Source organism: Colletotrichum lupini, chromosome 4 (genome assembly GCF_023278565.1).
Source record: "Colletotrichum lupini chromosome 4, complete sequence".
In the NCBI taxonomy this organism is placed as follows: Eukaryota; Fungi; Ascomycota; class Sordariomycetes; order Glomerellales; family Glomerellaceae; genus Colletotrichum; species Colletotrichum lupini.
Window position 1 is genome coordinate 565,623 of NC_064677.1, and position 22,200 is coordinate 587,822.

At 42.2% G+C, this 22,200-nt stretch overlaps 4 protein-coding genes across 4 annotated transcripts; 2 read left to right on the top strand and 2 right to left on the bottom strand.

Annotated features, from left to right (window-relative positions):
* Positions 1-1,117: 1,117 nt before the first annotated feature.
* Positions 1,118-2,976, top strand: CLUP02_07276 (cysteine synthase K/M:Cysteine synthase B; the record flags this gene model as incomplete). The annotated part of the gene is made up of 4 exons (XM_049286271.1): positions 1,118-1,503; positions 1,576-1,699; positions 1,755-2,318; positions 2,377-2,976. The coding sequence occupies 4 exons, from the start codon at positions 1,118-1,120 to the stop codon at positions 2,974-2,976; spliced, it is 1,674 nt and encodes a 557-aa protein (XP_049143414.1).
* A 306-nt stretch (positions 2,977-3,282) lies between these two features.
* On the bottom strand, positions 3,283-4,761 carry CLUP02_07277 (uncharacterized protein; the record flags this gene model as incomplete). The annotated part of the gene is made up of 6 exons (XM_049286272.1): positions 3,283-3,408; positions 3,461-3,938; positions 4,004-4,033; positions 4,102-4,220; positions 4,276-4,388; positions 4,446-4,761. 6 exons carry the CDS (start codon positions 4,759-4,761, stop codon positions 3,283-3,285), a joined length of 1,182 nt encoding a protein of 393 aa, XP_049143415.1.
* A 558-nt stretch (positions 4,762-5,319) lies between these two features.
* CLUP02_07278 (uncharacterized protein) lies at positions 5,320-8,867 on the bottom strand (the record flags this gene model as incomplete). The annotated part of the gene is made up of 5 exons (XM_049286273.1): positions 5,320-6,737; positions 6,820-7,312; positions 7,381-8,236; positions 8,297-8,576; positions 8,795-8,867. 5 exons carry the CDS (start codon positions 8,865-8,867, stop codon positions 5,320-5,322), a joined length of 3,120 nt encoding a protein of 1,039 aa, XP_049143416.1.
* A 9,036-nt stretch (positions 8,868-17,903) lies between these two features.
* Positions 17,904-20,324, top strand: CLUP02_07279 (aminotransferase class I and II; the record flags this gene model as incomplete). The annotated part of the gene is made up of 3 exons (XM_049286274.1): positions 17,904-18,679; positions 18,749-19,407; positions 19,609-20,324. The coding sequence occupies 3 exons, from the start codon at positions 17,904-17,906 to the stop codon at positions 20,322-20,324; spliced, it is 2,151 nt and encodes a 716-aa protein (XP_049143417.1).
* Between the last annotated feature and the right edge of the window lie 1,876 nt (positions 20,325-22,200).

Sequence of the window (22,200 nt, forward strand, 5' to 3'; positions counted from 1 at the left end):
CTACGGATAGGCTAGGAAGAAAGCCCCCGGCTTCGGCCGTTCGTAGGATCGGAGACCGAACCCCCGGCCATCAGGGTAAATGGCGACATGCCCAAAGTCGCCTCAGTGCGTTGTTAAACACGAGAACCCCTGATCTGTGTCTCTATACTGCCGAATGCCAAGTTGTGACTACTGCTTGTTTCCAAGACTATCGTGACGGTAAGTGGTCCTGTGGAAACAGAACCCCTGCGCGGACATCTGACGATCTGACCCCGTCCGACAGGGATGGGCTTGGCAACGAGAACCCTTGTGGATTGGCTGGATGCTCCCGCGAAACATGCTCAACTTGGGGAAACGAGCGCAAACTGACTCCCCCAAAACTTCGCAATTGAGCTCTCCTTATATATCGTCGAAGCGCAACGGTTTTGGATCCATTCAGCACGGCACCTTTGAGCCGGATTACGACTTTCTTTAATTGTCTCTTGGGGTCTGTTGTTACTCCCCAGGAGGATGATCGACACGATGTCGTTACGTATGCCCTTGCAGGACGCAAGATATCGCCTGTCTCACAAGGTACCTTTATGACAAACATACCTGGTGTCAGCAAACGTGAATAACCTTGATGACTCGTGTCGATCGGCTTTCTTTAGTGTGGTGTTGACCAATGTTGACAGGGGCATCGCGTTAGCATAGGCTCTGAAGGTTGTCGACGTCCGTCATTATTGGAGAATGGTCGGGAACGTGGGATGGAAACGAGCAGAAAGGATGCCCGACATTACTGACAGGCTGAGTTTCATGCGTCTTGATTTCATGGTTACCCTCTAAAAATGTCACAGCAGAGTTACATTGCCAGATGACGGTCCACTGACCGCGGGTATACGCGGCGTGTAAGAGTGGCCGCGCCTGGGAGGATGATCAAGCGATGCTGTCGAATCATAACTTGAGCTGTATAGCTGAGTTATTTCTCTCTTCCATTGACCCCTCAGACGATGGGTCAGGTAGTCCGAGAGCAATAGAGACTATAAAGTAGCACTCGCAGTCTCCGATAATGAGACCATCTGATAATCAGTGCCGTTCGATATCACCCTTCTTTGTTTCATAATTCTTCCCAAAGTCCTCCGAAGGAAAATCAGAAGTAATGGCCCAACCCAACCACTTAAATGTCTATACAGGGCCAGATTCCGTCAGGAACTACTTCGATCCTGATGTTGCCCCGCCGCTGCCACTAGTCGAGGTACCTGAAGCCTTGAACCCCTATCGTCAGCATGGCGTCCGGATTTATGCCAAGATGATGTCGATGCATCCTGCGAATAACGTCAAGGCTATGCCAGCACTCAATCTGCTCCAGAATGGGGTTGTACCAGGAAAGACAGAGACCATCGTCGAGTACAGTTCCGGCTCGACGGTCATCTCTATGTCGTTGGCTTCCAGAGTCTACTACGGTGTGCCAGATGTGCGGGCCTTTCTCAGCAACAAGACTAGTCAAGCGAAGTTGAGGTTGATGCAGTTCTTCGGACTGGACATGTAAGATATTCTGCCTCTATCATTAGGTGCTCGGTGATCCATGAACAGCATAGCTGACTACTTGGTCGTTAGTACCCTGTTTGGTGGCCCTTCTCAACCTGAGCCTCTGGACCCACGAGGAGGCATTTGTGCCGCAAGAAACATGGGCAGCGATAAGGGCACTGCGCTCAACCCAAACCAATACGAAAATGACGATGTAGGTATAACCTAGCGCCTATCAGTGATGAGGAGGCACTGACAAATTTTGGTAGAATTGGAAGTCTCATGTGCGGTGGACTGGACCCCAAATCTTCAAGCAACTGCCCCAAATTTCTCTCATTTGCGCAGGAATGGGTACTTCTGGTAGGAAAGATGTCAACTCCGTCTCGTCGACAACGCCTAACATACTAATAGGCACTCTAACTGGTCTTGGAACCTACTTCAAGCAGGCTAAGCCGTCAGTATACCGGCTGGGTGTCTGCACCGCGCCTGGCGATCGTGTTCCTGGCCCCCGATCCTACGCTCTTCTTCAACCAGTAGAGTTTCCATGGAGATCCGCAGTCGACCACGTTGAGCATGTCGGTTCTCAACACTCCTATTCGCTCTCGCTGGACCTGTGCAGACAAGGCCTCATCGCCGGCCCGTCTTCAGGTTTCAACCTGCAAGGCCTTTACCAGTTCCTTGATAAGCGTATCGCGGCCGGCAATCTGAATGAACTAGCCGACGATGCTGGCGAGATCCACTGCGTTTTTGTCTGCTGCGATTTGCCTTACCAGTACATCGATGAGTACTTTGCGAAATTGGGACCTGAGCATTTCCCTGCAATCCACAACGAGGTATGGACGATCACATTTTCCCTGATATACTCAAATAGAAGACTGACCTTTCTCTTAGAACCTTACAAAGGTTGACCTTCACCGCTATGATGAGGCATGGGAAAAGACTGCGACTGAAGTCTTCATGCAAATTCCGTCTGCAGGTGCTATCCGGACCAACGAAACCCATTTGCCGAGTACACCACGCTATGTCGATACGAGTAGTGCTGCACTTATCCCCCGCCTTCCAAACACGATCATTCTCGATCTGAGACAATCCGAAGACTACCAGATGCACAATGTCGCAGGTTCCGAAAATATTCCGATCGTCGAGTCCAGTGACTGGAAACCGTTCTCCGACTCAAAGGTTCTGGAACAACTATGGCTCAAGCTTGAGACGACATTTGACTCGAACAAAGACGTCGGCAAAGAGTTGGAAGAATATCGACAGAAGCCTATTCTAGTGTTGTGCTACGACGGCGACAGCGCCAGGGTAGCGACCAGTGTCCTGCGTGCAAAGGGCTTTGAGGCTGATAGTGTTCGAGGAGGCTTCCGTGCTTTGAAAGAGCTTGAGAGAACTACCAAAGCTACATCGGGGGGTTGTTCCAAAGATATGCCCGCCACCTCGAGCGTTGAAGAATTGGTTGGTCATCGCCAGTCGTATCTCCAGCTGGCGTGAGACAGAGGCGTATTCATGATTTGCTATTACCTTGATGAAGACACGAAATGATGGTCTGAAATATTTACATGAACAAAGGCCGGAGGGGTCAATTGAAAAGGGGCATAACGCTTGAGCTTTAGTATTTTGGTAAAAAGAACATCGAATCTCTGACCACACCAAATTTGCTCCGATGTATTCCGACGACTACCTAGTAAACCTCGAGATCCCTTCCCCCATGTTTGTTTGCGCAATTCGTAAAACTTCCCCACCAAGTGATCATAGCTCTCAGGATTACCAGTACAGCCTGCAGAAACACAAAGATGCCTAAGCAGCAGCAATGGGCCAGTCGTTATAGTTTTGATTTGGTTCCTCAAATGGTCCGTAATGAACGTTATTGCCTCGATTGTTCTCTGCAAAAGGAATGCTATGTTGAATTCGAAAGATGACATCCTGTGACAAAGTCAGAATGCAGCCTGGAATTCACGATGAATTAGACACTCACTGGGTTGTAAATGAAGGGCCGGCCAAACGTGATCAAATCCAATTTGCCTTCTCCTACCAGAAAATTCGCTTCGTCGACTGTATAATCGTAGTTGGCCATAAGCATCGAAGGACTTCCGGGAAACTTGACTAAAGGTCCGAAGTCAATAACCGGATCGTAACCCAGTGGTAAAGGGAAGCCATCCGGCCGTGTGGTGTTCCCAAAGAAATCTCCTGTTCCTGTATTGTGATTTGCACCGCGCCGCGAAAGATTGATGATGCCAATCCGCCTTTTGACAAGCTCTTTGATAAGGTGGGTATAAACATCCTTCATCTCTTCATAAGTCACGACAGAGTCATTTGTCTGATCTGTCGGACAGATTTTAATACAGACGAACTCGGAACCGAACACTTCGGCCAGAACATCCGACACCTCCAGGATGAATCGGCACCGGTTCACAACAGAGCCGCCGTACGCATCGGTGCGGATGTTCGCGCGTCTTTCGCTATGTCAGCGTGATACCACAATGAAAAACAATGAAAAACAGTGGGCAGGGGCACTTACGAGTTGAGAAACTGTTGGGGAAGATATCCGCTGCGCATGTGTCAGTGATCTTCATCATATTCAGCGAGGTATCGTGCCATGACTACGCCGGCGCTTACCCTTGAGCTAAGAGCTCAATACCGTCGAAACCTGCCCTTTTAGCGAGGATGGCAGAGTGTCGATACATGTTGACGAAGTCGCGCGGATTTTCAATTTCAGTGATGTTATGAGTGTGCCCCTGGAACAAAGTAGATTAGTCAATAGAATTTTCTAGAACGTCGTGAGACTTATACCGGAGTGCCAGGAAGATCACGGTATTTGCCCCCTCGAGCCGGGATCTTGGAGGGTGCAACCACCGGATGATTCTTTGCTTGCATAATAGGAATCTGTTCATTTTGGCAGCGACCTAGATAGTCAAATGTTAGGGACTTCAAGTCGTTACGTCTCCTGTGGTTTCACTCACCAAGATGCCATGGCTGGAAGTAAATCTTCCCACCCTGCGTATGTACAGCCGTCGTCACTTTCTTCCATGCTTGCGCATGATCCTCGGTGATCATGAGAGGTGCCCACCTCCAATCACAGCCTTGCCAGTCGATGAAAGTGCCTTCTGCGATGATAAGTCCTGCGCCATGTTTCGCTCGTTCTGAGTAATGCTGAATTTGTTCACCGCCTGGCTTGCAGTCATTCACGCAGCGGTTGCGTGTCATAGAACCCATAACCACGCGATTGGATAGATGGAGTTTGTTCCCGACAACAACGGGCTGAAGGAGACTAGACATGGTGGTATGCGGAGCCTAAGATGATATTAGAATGGGTGTTGGTTGAGACGAGTTATTGGGTATTATTGGCCGGGAGTTTATGACAGCAGTTGAAATTCGACAAGGACTAGATGAGAATTCGTGCTTATATCTATGAATTGGTCTTGATTAGGCGGGATCTCGAAAGTAGTGTGCATTTACTTTTGCTGACGTATGAGTTTGTCGAGTAAAAGGCGTCATGGCGGATCGGCGGCAGGGCGCTAGTCAGATGAAGGGCGCAGGTCTTCGGATGATCGGTCAGCTAGACAGAACGTACGACTGAGCATTGGAAGGCTATGAGAAACTGAGAGTTGATGTCATTCTTTCAGATCAGCGCAAACGAAATACATAATTTGCAAAGGAAATGGGTCGCCTCTACGAAGGCTTATGAACATCCACGGTTGTAGATACTGATGGACCTTCAAACAGTTCTCCTCTATGCTGCATTGATTGTGGCACGTCATGTTGCGCGCAATAGCCCTGTCAGATTAATAGGCCTTAGTATTGGAAAGTATGAAGAAAACGAGCATTATAATCTACTCAATTGAACACATCTACAACGTATCTGCTCTTCGGAGCCATACCAAAGGATTTCTGGACATTATTTGCTGCACCTGCCTCTTTCCCTGTATTTTCCTCATCCTTGAACAAGGCGATGCGAAGGACATCGAACACAGAATCCGAAATCTTCTTTCCACCGCATACATATAACTTTGCCCCTGCTTCCCACAGAGCGGAGACTTCCCCTAGATGGTCCCGAAGCTGATCAGTTACATGCTTGCATGACATATCTCCGTCTCGGCTGAAGGCGCGGAAGACTTTGACAGCATTTTCAGTCTCGAAGTCATCGAGTTCATCTCGATACATGTCATCGAGAAGCTGTCCATGGCAGCCGAAGAACAAAAGCGCCGGCGCCAACGTAGCACCGGAACGTAGTGAGATTGCGCGGTCTTGTATGAAGCCTCTGAACGGGGCTAGACCAGCCCCCGCAGCAATCATGATGACCGGCGTCGTTGCTTGAGTCGCTGCGCTTGGAAGGCAGAAGTGAGGTGTCGACGGCAAGGGTGAAACGAAGAGTACACTTCCTGAGGGGAGTGAAGCCAAGTAATTCGAAGCTACACCCTTTTTCTCAACAGTGTAAGTAAGGGTGGCGGAATTGGGTTGCCAAGCAGGGGAAGAGGAGAAAGAGTATGTACGAGGACGCATCCGAGGTAACATGATCAGGAACTCCGAAAGCGGGAGATTGAGATCCGGATAAGACTCCAGTACTTCAAGGACACTGAGGCCCCTATTGCGCGGCTCCGAGCTAAGCAAGCTTTTTGACAAGGTCTCTAAGGCTCTGCGAGTCTCATCTGAGACTGCCAGCTCACTCATTACCTGAATATTTCCAGCAGTTGCCGCACCTGTCAGCTCGACATAAGATGCAAACAGGTCCCATGCTGTCACAGGGGTATTGCTTGGGACCGGGAGTGGGCGTCCAGATTCAGACTGAATCGTGAGGACAACATCGCCGCTCAGCCTGAAATACGATAGAGCTCGGCGCACTACCTGTGCACTATTCACCGGCAAGATGTGGACGTGACCACCAGCCTCATAAGATGTCCCAGGTGGGAGCTCTAGCTCAAGATGTCTCTTTGCTGGGACTCCCTCGGCCGACAAGGCTCGGGAATCCTTGACTGTGGCTGCAACAAAGCCACTGCGCAAAGCAACCCGTGGTGGATCTTCAAGCGTGAGCTCCGCATCGATATCCGACTTTGGCCTGGTCGCTCTCATGGCAGGATATCCCAGGAGAATTGGCCACAAGTCGTTCATCAGCCACTTCTCAACTTCGAAGAAGACATCAGTAGCTGCTGTGTCTGCGACTCCCAGTGTGCACAGCCTCTGTCCTCCGGCTGTTTCAAGAATCGAATCAAGAGACCTGGGAACTTTGAATAGAGTCGCTGGCCAATCTCTGTGACCTGTGAAACTTATCGTCAGTTTGTGTATGAATACGAAGCCGCCAGTGCGTATCTTCAGGGGCCTGCGGGAACTAGAACATACCACAACCAAAAACGGCATACTTCAAATGCTGCAAGTCTCCGAGCTTGAGACCTTGAACCCAAGGCACAAACATGGCTGCGTTGCGAGACGGTAGCCCGTTATAGGAAGCAGAGACAAGAATGACAGGCTGATTTTGCGGTAGCTGATCAACTGCGTCATTCATAGGCATGACTACTGGGTTGTATCCCTTTGACCCAGCTTCAACGGCGATTCTCTGAGCCACTGCCTCGCAGGTGCCTGTATCTGAACCAAATAGAATGGTCATTGGGCCGAGCAACGAAGGGCTGATCACCGTAGGATTGGCAATGGGCTTCGGCATGGGCTCTGGAATCGTTTTCAGACTTTTCAGGAAGTCCGTCGGGCGTTTGTCATTTCTTAAGCTAACACGAACTTTGAAGTTGGCGGGTTTGATGGTGAGAAGATGCTTGACCTTGAGTCTGTAGTCGGGGTCGCCTTTAGAAAGGTCGAAGTTGCGCAAAATCATTGAGATAACCTACAACAGTCGTGAGCCACCAGGAACATGAGGAAAAAAGTCAGGATCTGAAGGATTGGGCGACTTACGAGTTGGGCCTCCTGCCAAGCGAAGGCTCGACCAATACAACCACGCATACCGTTGCCGAAAGGCTTCCAGGCATTCTGAGGGATGTCTTCCAGGTTTCGCATCCTGTCAGGCCTGAATTCTTCCGCATCGGAACCCCAAACTTTGGGATCACGGTGAAGTGTGTGCAGGAGAACACACAAAGCCTCACCTGGCTTAACCAGATACTTTCCACCGATGATCTCGTCCTTAAATGGGGTAACATAGTATCCAGGCGCTGTGGGCATAAGACGCAATGTCTCTCGGAAGACGGAGTCCAAAAAGGGGAGTTGCTGAAGATGGTCCACATTGATTGGGCCATGACCCACGACCCTGTCCACCTCCTCCCGTGCCCTCTTCAACTCCTGGGGATGCTCTACCAAGTAGTAGATGGCGAAAGACAGAAGACCTGAAGTAGTCTCGTGACCGGCGACCAGGAAAGTGATGATATTGTGTACGATTGCCTCTTCGCTCAGAGAGTCACCAGTCTCCGGGTCCTTGCCGTTGAGCATAGCATCGAGGAGGTCGTTGGGTATCTTTTTGCCGTTAGCTTGACGCCTCTGAGCAATGATATCGCGACAAGTAGCCTGCATCTGCTCGATGTTATTTCGAAACTTGGACATCGCTCTGGGCCGAAGGAGGCTGAAAACGTCAGGAAGAACGGCTTGTAGATCCGCTTCAGCGAGGACTTCCACCATGCTCTCCACGAATGGATGAGCCTTCTTGTCGAGATAGAAGCTATTGAAGCGATAGTCCATGGCGCAGAGAGAAATGGTGTCCAGTGTCAGCCGAGTAAAATCATCGGCCACCTCAATAGGTGCAGAATGACAATGTCGGGCCCTATCGCTTGTTAGCCAGTGGGTCACGAGATGTCCGGATGTTGCATCGTAATCTGCTCACCACTTGAGACATAACTGCTCAGAAAGATCGTTCATATCGTCAAACATGCCGCGAATTTTCAAGGGTCCAAACACCGGCATGAGGATGCGGTGTGCCACACCCCAAGTATGATTATTGTGCTGCGCTGTGAAGAGCCCGTCGCCGGCTGCTGCTCGCATTGTCTCAATACCACTCGTGACGATCTTGCAAAACCGGCTCTCATCGCTGACTTCATTCACAAGCTCGCGACTTGAGATCGTTATTTCCCTCGTGCCGGCAAAGGTAAGAGAGAAAATGGGGCCTGGAGAATCAGCACCATGAACTCGCACAAGTGTGTTGGATGGAAAAGAACAAAAAACGCCAAAAGTTCACCATATTCGCTAACAAGCCCAATAAGGGAGTCCAGAGGGCTGACGAGATCGATGTCCAAGATGTTGCCGAGGATAGGCAATGCTAAGACCTGATCAATATTGTGTCCCTTGATTCAGATGGGAGGACTGTTTGTTGCAAACAACATACGTTTTGGCCCGGGAATAGGGACTTCAATGCCAAGAGAAAGCTTGGCTGACTCTTCATCAATACCTATGTGCATGGCTGAGACTCGGCAGGAAATGATCTGTGACAGATTTGCTCTGAGGATATCAAGATATAGGAGAGACTGGATAGATATTTCACTTGAGATGGTTTGGAATCCCAAGGTTCCTAGACCGTGGGTTGAGGAAAATGTCAGGAACAATGCCGAGATTTTACACAATGACTTCACTGACAGCTTCGCTAGGGGATGCGCAGGATGCCTTCGAAGGCTCTATTCCGACGGAAGCCAATATGTTAGTATCCCTATTACAGGGTAGTTAGTTCGAACCGTAGTTAACGAAGAGATTAATTAAACTATATAAATATTTGCGTAGTAAGTATAAAAAAGAGGTTCTAACCGAAGGTTAGGCTAGTTACGATAATTATAAATAGGGCCCCTAATTAGCCCCTACGTAATTAGCTATACGCCACGGTCGAATTAGACTTCTAATTCGATACTAACTTTCTCTTTTTTTTATTAATTTAACTACTATAGTTAGAAGTATAATTTAACCTCGGGCCCGTTTATTAAGTCGTTTCTTTTTCCCCTTTTTTTTACTCTTTTTATATAACCTATCCCTCTATTCGTATAGTAATTTTTTTACTACTTACGAATTACTTTAATCCCTTATTTAGTACTACTTTTATAAAAGCGTTTGCGAGGTTATTTTTATTATTAATCTAATAGATCTCGAGTATTTTACGTCTTTTATATAATTACCTAAGGGCTATAATATCGATTATAAACCTCTTTTCTTTCGTTATTCCTAATTTAATAAGGTATTTATATAGCGAGTAGGAATCGGTATAAATAACCGTTAGAATAAGTAAAAGGCTAATTCGATTAATAATCTTCTTTAGCGTTATTAAAATTACGTAAGAGAGGTTAACGCCGTTAATTATATTATAAACCTCTAATACTAGTATACTTCTCGTTACCTACTTACTTTTAGTTAATAAATAATAGATTATATTACTATATATAGTAAATTCGCTCTTACCTATACTCTCGTTAACTAGGATAATAATATACTCTAATTATAAAATAAGGTCGTTATTATTTATAAATAACCTATTAATAAAGACGTAGAGCTTATTAGTTATAAGGTCGATTAGGTAGTAAATAAGACCTCGATCGAGATTCGTTTATTACTACTTAAGCTACTTATTAAGTACTTCGACATCTTATTTAGTTAGATCTATAGCCTATACTACCCTAGCGTAGTTAAAAGTTATTTTAAGCTAACAAATACTTATAATATATACCCCTCGCGCAAGCTTAGCCTTATATTACTTTTTAATATTAATTACGTTCGGATTAATAAAGTTAATCTTCTCGCCCTACCCCTTTTATTAGAAAACGACGGTTTCCTTTTTAATTATAAAAATCCTATTATTAAATATTAGGGGGGTATTTATTATAAGGACCTCTTTTAGCTTCGCTACGAAGCCCGCTTTTTAGAGCTCCTTATCCTCCTTTTTTATAAAGTTAATATTAAATAGGCCTAATATATCGTTAGTCTATATTCTAACGATCCTAAATTAGTCGCCTTCGTACTCCGTAACTAATAAGTACGGGTCGTACGTAGAGGTAACTATTAATAGTTAATTAATATAAAAATCGTAGTAAGTGGCCTACTAATAAGTACCCGATTCTACGAGCCTATATAGTAGCTTAAGTACTTTAATAATCGTACTTTCTAGGTACTTATTAGCTATTTCTTTTAGTAAATGGGCTAGGATTTTCTTTATAAGCCCTATAGCCGATTAGGTATAGGCCTGGGTAATATCACGGCTCTAAATCTCGTATCCCTTCTTCCGTAGTAATACTATTAGTACTATTATTAATTATTAGCTATAGCGCTATATAATAGGCGATTATATAAGTAGCGTTACCTTTTTAACATCGCCGTATTCCTAAATTACGTATTTAGACTTCTCGTATAACTAGGGTATTCTTTTCCTTTTAATCTTACGAACTATTCGTAATTTAAATATGCAGAGGTTTATATATTTTTCTAGGTTATATAAAATAAATCAATAGACCCCTCGATTGCGAAGAATGTTTACTTTAATAAGATCTAATCCCTTATACGGTTTTCTAATAGTTATAATTATACCTTCTTTACGTAGTTTAACTACTAGCTCGAAATCGGCTTTCTCTTTTATTATATAAAAAGTATTAATTACTTCGTCGCTAATAATAAATTGCCGCGTTAGGGCTTACCGTCGTGGTCTTTTATAACGTCTCGCTAGTAGTATTAGTACCCTTTTAGTAATTTCCTTTTCCTCGTTATCTATTAGTACTACTATAACGATTTCGTTAAGGATAATTTCCTATACCTCTGCTATAGGTTATATAGTTTCCCCTAGCTCTTTTTCTTTTTATAAATTAGAAATTACCTCGTTAGGATCTATATAATACGGTCTAACTACCGTAATTAATACTTCGAATAGCTAGTTACGATCTCTCGTAACTATATAAAAGCGCTCGTTAACGGAAATTAACTTATATAGCCTAGCCCACTATTAGGTAATTTTACGCTATACTTATATATCCGAATTTAGTAATATATTTAAATTATCCCCTATATTAGGCCTATTACGCATAGTAATTACCTCGTTAACTTACTTTTTTATACTTACCTCGCATAATATTTATATTATTCTTTTAACTACTTAGGCTCGTTAGCTTATACCTAGCGATAGTAGCGAGGCTAAGGTCGTTTTTAGATATACTCTAAATACTAATAGCGTTAGTATAAGTCCGTTAGGCCCTATAGTATCGTTATAGCATTTGAGTACTATTTAGAGGCATTCGTCGTTAGTAAAATCCGGATTTTCCTTTTTAATAATTCTAAACGCCCTTTTTAACTACTAGTATACCCTTTTTACCTTTTTAATATTATAATACGCTTTAACGAGTACGACTTTTAGCTATATACCGTAGGCCGTTATATTATCCCTAAATTCTGCCGACTTAAAGCTAGTGCTAGCGTCGGTTCTAATACTATCTAGCGGTCCCTAGTATATATTAATCTAGCTTTTTCGTAGGGCTACTTATACTATTTTTATTTATAAATCCCGGAGGAATTGCCCTGTTTAAAAAGATATAGCTATGTTAATTATATATAATACTAGCTAACTATTTAAATAAAAAATATCGACGACGATTTCCTAGTTAAAGTTAAGCTTATTACGTAATTTAAACTTAAATCTGCGTAGGCTCTACGTATTTATTTAGTATTAGTAGTATACTTTTATAAACTACTCTAGCGCCCCTATTTCGATATTATTATTACCTAATTACTTTAGGAGGTTATATAGCTTCGTAATTAACGGGTACCCGAATCTCCGGTATAGTTTTCTAAGCTTACTTTCTATTAAGTAATTAATCGACTTCGTATTATTAATAAGCTTTATAAATATATACCCCTATCGTCGTTCGACTATCTCGAAATACTTACTACTAGAGATTTTGTTCTTCGTATTATCGAATATAATACCTAATCGATCTATATCTTTTAAATATAAGAGAAATAGGGTATTAATAAATAAAATATAAAAAGTTATCGTTCCGAAGTACGTCTCTATTTTTACTATACTTAGGGCGACGATTTCTTTACCTAGGCCGAAACTAATCCTCGTAATACCCGTTATTAATATATTAAGTATTACTAGCGCGATTTTCTATAGCGCTTAGAATTACCCTTTTCCTCTAGTTAACTATTACAATACCTTAGTATCTAGGATAATTTTATAAAAATCGTTTAGGCCGTACCTTTTGCTCGCGTAAAATACCTATATAAGCTTAGTATTTAAGGGATCTAGGTAGTATAAAAAGGACCCCTCTAGCTACCCCTAGATTTACTTAGTACTATATTCCTTTTTTTTAAATATTAAGAGAAATAGCGTCTTCTCTTTAATTATTAAAATAATAGGCTTCGGCCTTATTAAATTCGCCCTTTTAACTACCTCTATATCCGTTATCTAAGGGATTTTCCCTTACTATTTATAAATAAAAGCCTATTTATTAAGAGCTTTTACTACTTTCTATTTATTTAGCCTCGTATATCCTCTAGAGGCTAATAGGGTAAAAAAAGAATAGTTAATATTATTAATTTCGTTATAATCTAATTTATTAGTATAGGGGGTAAGATCTTCCTTATCTTCTAAATCTCTTATAGGGGGTATATATTTTAAACCGCTACTTTAGCTACCGTCGCTAGGTTCCGTACCCCCAGATCTTCTTTTATATATAATAAGGAATTAGTTAAACTAACGAGGGCTAGTTTTACTATCTACTACCCTCGACTTTTTATACTATTCGTATAATTTAATACGCTCTTCTTTAGAGTAGTTACTTAACTAATATCTATCCTTTTTATAAATATAATATTACCTTTTTTATTACCCTACCCATAAGTTAAATCTCTACCTATTTAATAAATCTAGGCCTCTTTATTAGCGATTACTATATCTAGCCTCTTTTCCTTTTTTATTATACGTTCAATCGACTTAATATTATTAATAAGGGCCGTTATATGCCTAAAAATAGGTTTAGTGCGATATTTTTACTTTAATATTAAAACTAGACCTTAGCCTCGAGTAGAGCGTCTTATAGTTTTTAGGTACTTAGTATAGGGTTATTTTTATTTCTAATATATACTAAACTACGGTATAGAGATATCTAACTTTCCGCTTATTTATTCCCTTATTTAGCTAGGTTTTTACTAGCTTATCGATTCGATTGATAAGCTCTTTAAGGATCTTTACTCACAATTTACTTTTTATTATCCTAGCTATAAATATAAAAAAAATCGCTCGTAGCTTAGATAAGTACTTTAAGTTCTTATTATAAGTCTCGAAGCGGCTTCGGATTATATTAATTATACTAAAAAAGTCGTTTTAATTAAGATTACGTACCGCTTCGTAATAATAATTAAAGGCTTTATTTACGAGTACGATATTAATTACCGAATAGTATTAGTACTCCCTAATTCCGATTTTTTCGTAATAATTATAAAATATCGTTAAGGTTTTTTATAAGACCTTATACTTCCCCCTAGAGTATAATTTCTTTTTTAGGAAGATCTTTTTAAGGTTTATAAATTACTTCGTATTTATTACTAGATTTTCGGTTTTTATATACGATCCTTGCGTTACTACGTATTATTAGTAACTTCGGGTCGTTTATTTCTTTTCTTATTAGCCGATTAGTGCCGAATTTTATATTAGTAATAGTAACGAGTTATAAATCGAAATAAGTAAAATTATTAATTATCGTATTTCTAGTACTATATTCTACCCTAGTATATCCTTTTATAACGATAGATTTCCGTTAGTAATTATAGAGAGGAAATCTAGGTCGTTTACCCTTTTTCTAAATTTATTAAAATAATTATATGCTCTATCGACTTATACTTAGTTCTATAGTACGAATTCCTTTTTTATAATTATTACTATTAGTATTTCGTATAGCTCTCGTAATTATAATTGCGCTAGTAATACCCCTCGCTTATAAAGGAATCTATTAACTACTTTCGTAATTCTTAGGCTTATGCTTACGAACTATTTATTTAGTTAGTAGCTAAGGTCGTTTATAATCTCGTAGAATAGGGGTTACCCCTATAGCCCCTTTTTCTTATAAACCTTAGTTAAATAGATTAATACTGCGTTAATTTACTCGCCGTTAGGCTAATTTATAATTCTATATATTTATATCCCCTAATAGTCTAGGTTAATATTTACCTACTTATAAGGGATTAGGATTCTATCTAGGATCGGGTTTCGTCCTCTTCTTCTTTACCTTAACTCGTTAAGGGTTATGCTCTAGCTTATACCCGTATTAGTAATCGCTAATATATTTAATCTTAACGGGGATATATCTAATCCGCGCACTAGTTATAATATATCTATACTTTTATTACCTAACGAATTTATTAAGGTCTAGGAGATTCCCACTTCTTCTTACTATCTTACTATTACTCTCGTTTCTATTATTTTTAGCGATTACTATTACCCTTTTAAATCGCTAGCTATCGTACTTATTAAGATCCTCTTTTTTATTTAATATAAAAAGGTAGGTTTTAGTAGTTCCTTTTTATAATAGTAATAATAGACGTTTATATTACTATAGGAAGATATAGTAATTAGTCTTAGGATTTTTATTAATTATTAATTTCCGTTATCCCGTATACTTCTAGCTTCCTAAGCCTCGTGCTCTTTATAATCTCTAAATAGCTTCCTTCTCTAACCTACCTCTTTTAGGGTAGTATTTTATAAGAATAGTTAAAAATAAACGCCGTACGGCTTATAAAGGAGCTATATAGGCTATTAAGAACCGTATAGGCTATTAAGTATAGTTAATAAAGTTAAGCCCTCCTTTTTATAAAATCGTAAATTTTAAAAACTTATTAAAAATGCCTACTTATTACTTATACGTAGTGGGGTTAAATACCTTAGAGATCTTATTTTTTATAGCCTCTTAGTACTCTATTTTATATCTTTTAAGTAGTCTTTTTCGTAGCTTAATTACGGTTAGGTAATTATCGCTTACTAACGATCCCTTTTATTACTTAGTTAATTTTTTAAAATTAATAATCTCGCGCTAGGAGCTAGTATAAAAAGAAGCCCTTTAGTAGCCCTTTAAAAGATTTTTTTTCTTTTTCCCTTAGATCCTCGTCCTTTTAGCCTTTTCTTAGGCTAATAGTAACTCTAGCGGGAGGTCGTAAAACTACTTTAGGGTAGCTACCTTCTTCCTAAGTTAATCTCCGAGATCCGTAATACTCTTAACTTAATACTATTAGGACCTCTAAATCCCCTCCTCCCTCGTTAAACCGTCCCTTATACTTTATTCCTAAGTAATACCCGGGGGGTAATTAAAAGAGTTATAAAGAGGTTATTTAGATCGCGGGCTTAAGGTCGTACTTATAAAATCCTCGTAGTAGTAAACTTTTTTATATACTATAAATCTCTTAGCTTAATAACTCCTATAAAGTTACTTTTATTACTAAATAAGAATATCTATATTTAGAAATCCCCTTTTTTAATTACGCAGTGCTTTTTTATATTATATTATTAAGCTCGTTCGTTACGCTAATTAATTAAGTAAGTAGTCGTCGTATAGGTATTTCCTTTTTCTAATTTAACTAGTTAATTTCTAATCGCAGGCCGGCTATAGAAAAGTCGTTTAGTAAAAAAGCTACTCGGGGTAACGGCAAAAGGCTAGTTACTTAAGCAGTTCTATTAATTAATATATTTTAATATAATAAATATCGACCTCTCGTAAGTAGTAAAGGGCTACGATTACTTAATTCCGTATAGTATTTAAGAATCGCCTCCTTTTTTATCTATTTTTATAAAGTTAATTAGTACGAATCTCTTATCCTATATAGTATTAAGAGGTCGTCTTTTTTACGTAGCGAGATACTTTATTAATTTATAATAATAGAATTTAACTACTAATTAGTATTAGTATCCCTATTATAGGGTAGTTAGTTCGAACCGTAGTTAACGAAGAGATTAATTAAACTATATAAATATCTACGTAATAAGTATAAAAAGGAGGTTCTAACTATAAGTTAGGCTAGCTACGATAATTATAAATAGGGCCCCTAATTGGCCCCTACGCAGTTGGCCGTACGCCGCGGTCGAATTAGACTTCTAATCCGACACAATATACTAATTACCAGTCTCTCCAGATGCTTCTGCGCTGCGCGGAGTTCGTCTCATAATCGAGACAAAATAAAGTTTTCAATGAAGGAGCAAATAAAAGCAGACCATCTCAGCTTCGGCAGCTACAGCCGTTAATGGTTTCTTCAGACCCACGAGGGATTTTCGCCAAAGGCGTAACCTCCAAACCTTCCCGCGTCGAAAGGATACATGGGAATTCGACAGAACCACTAACTTACAGCACCATTTGCGGAAATATTCTGTCAGAAGGTTTGTCTTCTTGGATAGGACTTTGAGCCGTGGTCGAAATCCCGACTAGTCAAGCCGCGGGTCACGTTGGCGAGAGAGCACATGTCGGAGCTCGCACAACGTCCGGCTCCACTGACAGTCATACGCGAGGTCATATCATTGTGACGAGACTACTAAAGTCAAGTTGAGGTATCTTTCAAGATGGCCTTCTCATGTGAAAGGTATTTTTTCCTTCTAGCAGAATGGCTGTTTACAACGCGGAGGCCTCCAGATACACAAAGGAAGACTTGCCAGGGCCACCGCATGGAGAACTGCCGTCAGAGCTCCAAAGACGTTGGAGATTAATACCGCATTGCATATACGCACAACTGCCCTGCACTTTACCCCAGACAGGAGAGCCGACAAGGAGTTGACTGGCGAATGGGGAACATGCTAAAGTCAGAAAAGCTTACTGCTCCCCATAAATAAGTAGTGTCAAGCGCCCGTCCCCCGAATCCCCAATTGACTAGACCGCCAAGACAAATCCCTCATATATAACTCGCCCAGATGCCTCCGTTGTACTTGTGTGAAGTCTGAAGAGCTCGCGATACCTTCTCTCGAACAATTATGCTTAGGCTGATCATTTATGAGCAACCGCACTATGCCAAACAAGTATCGACTTGCGGGCGCACTTCGTCGGTAGCATGTGGCACTGCTCTATCCTCACAAATGTGTCAGAAATCGCTCACGCGACATCCACAATCAAAGCAACAGAGCCACAGAGGGAAAAGAGGTCAGTATTGTGAGGAGAAAGCAAAAAGATGGAGGATGTGGCGCTTAGGGACTGAATGAATACCCAGGTGATCAACTTTGTGTCCGATGAGGATGGATCCTGGGCCCTTTCGCTCGCTCCTGCGAGCACTGAGTATCGTGGAGCAGTGCCGTGTTCCACTGCCTCGACCGTATCTAGGGTGCGCGTCCGGCAGGCGAACTCACGATAATTAGAAAAGGCTCTCTGTGTCCCCGAAGGCAGTATTCTACCGGCACTTGGATCGCCTGCCTCGTCCCAACCTATCCTGCCTTTCGATACATACCTTGCTCACTCTCTACATTCTATTCTTCAGAGGGCGACTGGAAAGTTTCTGGGCAAGAAATGGGCGATATCAAAAGTGTCGTTGTCTCGATCTCAGCTGTCTCTGAGATTTCGGAACGTAAGCGTACTTTCTCAAGTCTCTCGACTAGTACCACGTCATCCCTCGCCGCCCCCAAGACACGTCGACCTCCGAGTGTGACAAGCACCGAGAAGGTCCGTGAGCTAGTTCGATTAGCAATCACAAGACTCCGAGTCCTGTTGAACGAGAACAAGGGCACGCGCAGGCCGATCTCCCAGAAAGGCCTATTCTCCTATAACTACGTCGAGCCCCTTTTCAATTGGTGGGGCGCAAACTATCGTGTTCTCACCACACAATGTCTCGGCCGAGTCGAAGCCTCCGACGCACTGGGTTCCGTGACGAATCTTGTCAACGGAGCTTCTCACAACTATGCTGGCTTCTACAAGGCTACTTCTCAGGCTGAGGAGTTGCAGCGGCTGTGTTTGGAAGCACTGCCGGTGTCCGACACACAGGCTGTTCCCCTTCTCCGAGACGAAACGAATCCTGCAATCGCAGACTTCTTTGGAGCAGACTTTTGCTTCACCACTAGCACTGGATATGGATCTAACTATATCGCGCTGCCGGCATTGATCGATTGCTCCACTGTGGTCATCATGGATGAGAATTGCCACAACTCGATGTTCACCGGCGTGTTTCTGGCCCCCTCACCAAACTTGCGAAAGTTCAAGCACAACAATATGGAGCACCTTGAAACCTTACTGAGCGGGTGTTTTGATGAGTCTGTCAATGTGATAGTGGCCATAGAAGGTCTTTACAGGTTTGTGAAAATCATCTTGTACCTTTTGTGGGTTGGGGGGTTTTCAGGTACTGACTTAAGACACCGCAGTATGGAAGCCGATGTACCCCCCCTGGATCTCCTACATCGTTTGAAGAAGGACTACGAATTCACTCTTTACTGCGACGAGGCTCACTCCTTCCTTTCTCTTGGGAAGACGGGTCGCGGATGCCTCGAATACTGGAACGACCACCACCCAGAGAGCCCGTTACCCTGGGATCTGATTGACATTCGCACTGGAACACTTTCCAAAGCTGTCGGTGGTATTGGAGGCATAATCGTCGGGAAGGCTGTCTTTCAGGACATCATCCGTGAGCACATCGACGGCCTCGACGACCAGGACAATGTCTCCTTGCCCAGCTCGACAATGGTCCAGACGTTATGGGTACTGGGGCAGCCACATCGAATCCGTCGTAGCCTCCAACGGCTTGCTGAAATTGCCCGATTCTGTCGCGAGGAACTGGAACGCTTCGGTATATTCGTTTATGGTGACGTCGGTACACCGATTCTGCCTATCTACACCGGCAGGCCTAGCCTTTCTGCGAAGCTCTCTTACGCCCTGAGATGCGCCGGACTACTGGCGACACCAGTTTGCACTCCAGCAGTGCCTTTCTGGGAGAGCAGAGTTCGAATCAATCTTTCGGCGGACTTCACAGACGAGGAGGTGAACAGGCTTGTTGATGCTGTTATTCGCGCTGCAGCAAGCGTTGGTATGAGGAGGATGAGAAAGATATCTCGTTCTTTCTTCAAGACCAAAGTAGAAGATTTCGATGGGGAGGAGGATTGAAACGAGGCCTCCAAGGTCTTTCACTGGGTACGCAGCTTGATCAAGATGGACGCTGCCATGGGACCGCACAGCGACCAGAGGCAGCTTTTCGATAGCACTTGCGGTCCTCGAATTCTCGACATAGGTCATGGATCTCGTGCTCAGTATGGCATTGGAGCAGGCGGTGCCAGATGGATCTGCGGCACGTTTCCTCCCCATCTTGTGGTTGAGGACCTTATTGCTCGTGCCACGGGCATGGAAGCCGCCTTGACCTATGCGGACGCCTCTATCGGGTTGGCTTCCACTATAGCAGCGCTTGCACGCCCTCTGATAGGACATAGGAAGCATTTCATGCTGTTTGAACGAGGCGCATCCCAGTTTGTTCGGGATGGCCTTGCAATGGCATCAAAAAAGGATGCCCCTACTTTACTGGGTTACGTCGATCTCTTTCAACTTGTACAACAGGTTAGAAAGCTCTATCGAAGAGACAGAAAGCTATGTCTTACGGTCTACGTCCGCGTTGGAGAGGATTCGGCACACCATCTGCTTTCGTCTATCCTCGAAGAGATTGCTGCCATCACAGGTCCAGAGTCCGTCATGACCATCCTCCTCCACTGCACTTCTCAATACTTGGACCCAAGGCAACTCATCTCTTTTCCCTCGCGGATGAACATTCACGTCTTGGTCTGCGGATCTTTCAACCGAATTTTTGGCTTGCCCGCGGGGTTTCTCACCGGACCACAGAGTTTGATTCGAGAGCTCCGATACACGAGCAGGGGTTATATGTTCACTACATCTCCACCGCCCTTCATCATGGACATGTTGCGAGGTGCCCTAGAGTGGAACCTCACATCTATCTAACAGCTCTCAAAGAGGCTTGAGACTCATACTGGTGTAGGGCGCTGGGAGCGAGGAGAATGGCATTACTATGCTCTGCTTGATGCGAAGAACCTACATCTTCCTCTGGTCATCCATTTTATTGAAACAAATCTATATTTAATCCAATCTCAAATTCAGTCGCCACTTTTAAGTTGAGTTGTTTCGGGAAAACACCATTCCGTTTGATTTAATGTAGTCCGTGATTCTTCCTAGTGAGTTCGCAAATGCCCTGAGGGGCAAAATGTCATTATTGCCGCCCACGTGCCGCCCAAGAAAGGTTTTGACTCCGAAGTGGAGAGACCCAAATCTCCACAAAGTTTCAGTAAGGCAAGCAAAGAGAGTTGAGTTGAAGACACAAATATAGACATGATAGCCAACTAGTTAAGCCAAACTATCGCTCAAGCCACACCCAGCTCTGTCCAATTCGGCAATCGCCACATAAAAGCTACATCTAGCCAAGTTCGATCGCCCAGTGTAGTCCAGTGTGCCAATGTGTGGAATCAGAATAGTTCTTTTGAAGGCTGTCGAAGTTTCAGATACTCTTCATCAAGAAACCGGAGATCGATGTTCCGCAGAGATTCTGACCAGATGAGATCTACCTTTCACCGATTTCTTGAATCAATTAGGGAAAACTATCTCCAAAGCGGGAGATTCATAACCTGGCAAGCTTCGAAAGGGGTGTATTCAGATAAGTATGATCGTTTGGCAAGATAAGTTTGCTGCCTGCCTGGCAATGGCGGTAAGCACTTGGTCGGCCAGCTGTGGCAGACGACTGCAGCTTCAAAAAAAAAATACTTAGGAAAAGTTAGCAGAACTTGAAAAGCGTGGATGGGTTTGCCGCACAATCTTAAGGTGGTACAAGAATTGGTCGAACTGACAATAAATGTTTAGCCGCATCCCCATGACGATTGGCGACTACTACTCGTGCCCGCCCCCACTTTTTTGGGCATTCGGGACTCATCACCCACTAAAGTGGGTGCTTTTCAGCCAAACGGCCTCCTTAACTAAATAGGCAAATAATCGTCGATTATATACTATTATATATAAGCCTCGACTACCCCCTTTTTAATAGCTACCTATTATTTAGATTATTAATTACGTATATAAGCTAAAGCTAGCTAGTATTCCTTATTTTCTTAGCTTTTTATTTTATTTTAAAAGCTCCTTTTTTAATAACTAAATAGATCTTCGTATTTATTACTTTAATAAGAACTATTACTTTAATAATTTTAAATACTTATTTTTATTTAACTATATATTAACCGTTCTTTACTATAATAATTCTTTTAATTTATAACTAACTATTTTTATCTTATTTATAAGCTCTACTTACTTATTAAACTAGTTAAATTAGGCCGAGGTCTTTTTTTATTTAAAAAGGCTTAGAGCCTTATATAAATACTCTATAAGTAAACTACTTAAGATTCTACTTAAGTAAAAAAGCCTTGCTAGTTAAGTACTAAATCTCTTTATTAAGGGTATTTATATCTTTTTATAAATACTAAGTAACGTAGTAAAGCTTTTAAATAGTTATAAGTATAATAAATAGTAAGGAACCTAGCCCTTAAAAAAATAATATAATTAGTTAAGAATCGTAGCTACAATTATAAATCTTTTTAAGTATAATTTATAAATTATATAAGTAAATACCTATTTTTTTAAATATTAAAAGAATTATAAAATATTTAAATACCTCTTTATAAATAGATTATATAAAGCTAATAAATTCTAGTTTAGTAATATTAGTATAGCCTTTTCAAATTATAAAGTCGAGTATTTTAATATAATAATACTTAAGGGGTTAGAAAACTATAATATCGAGAGGTTAGAGAATATATATACTATATAATAAAAATCT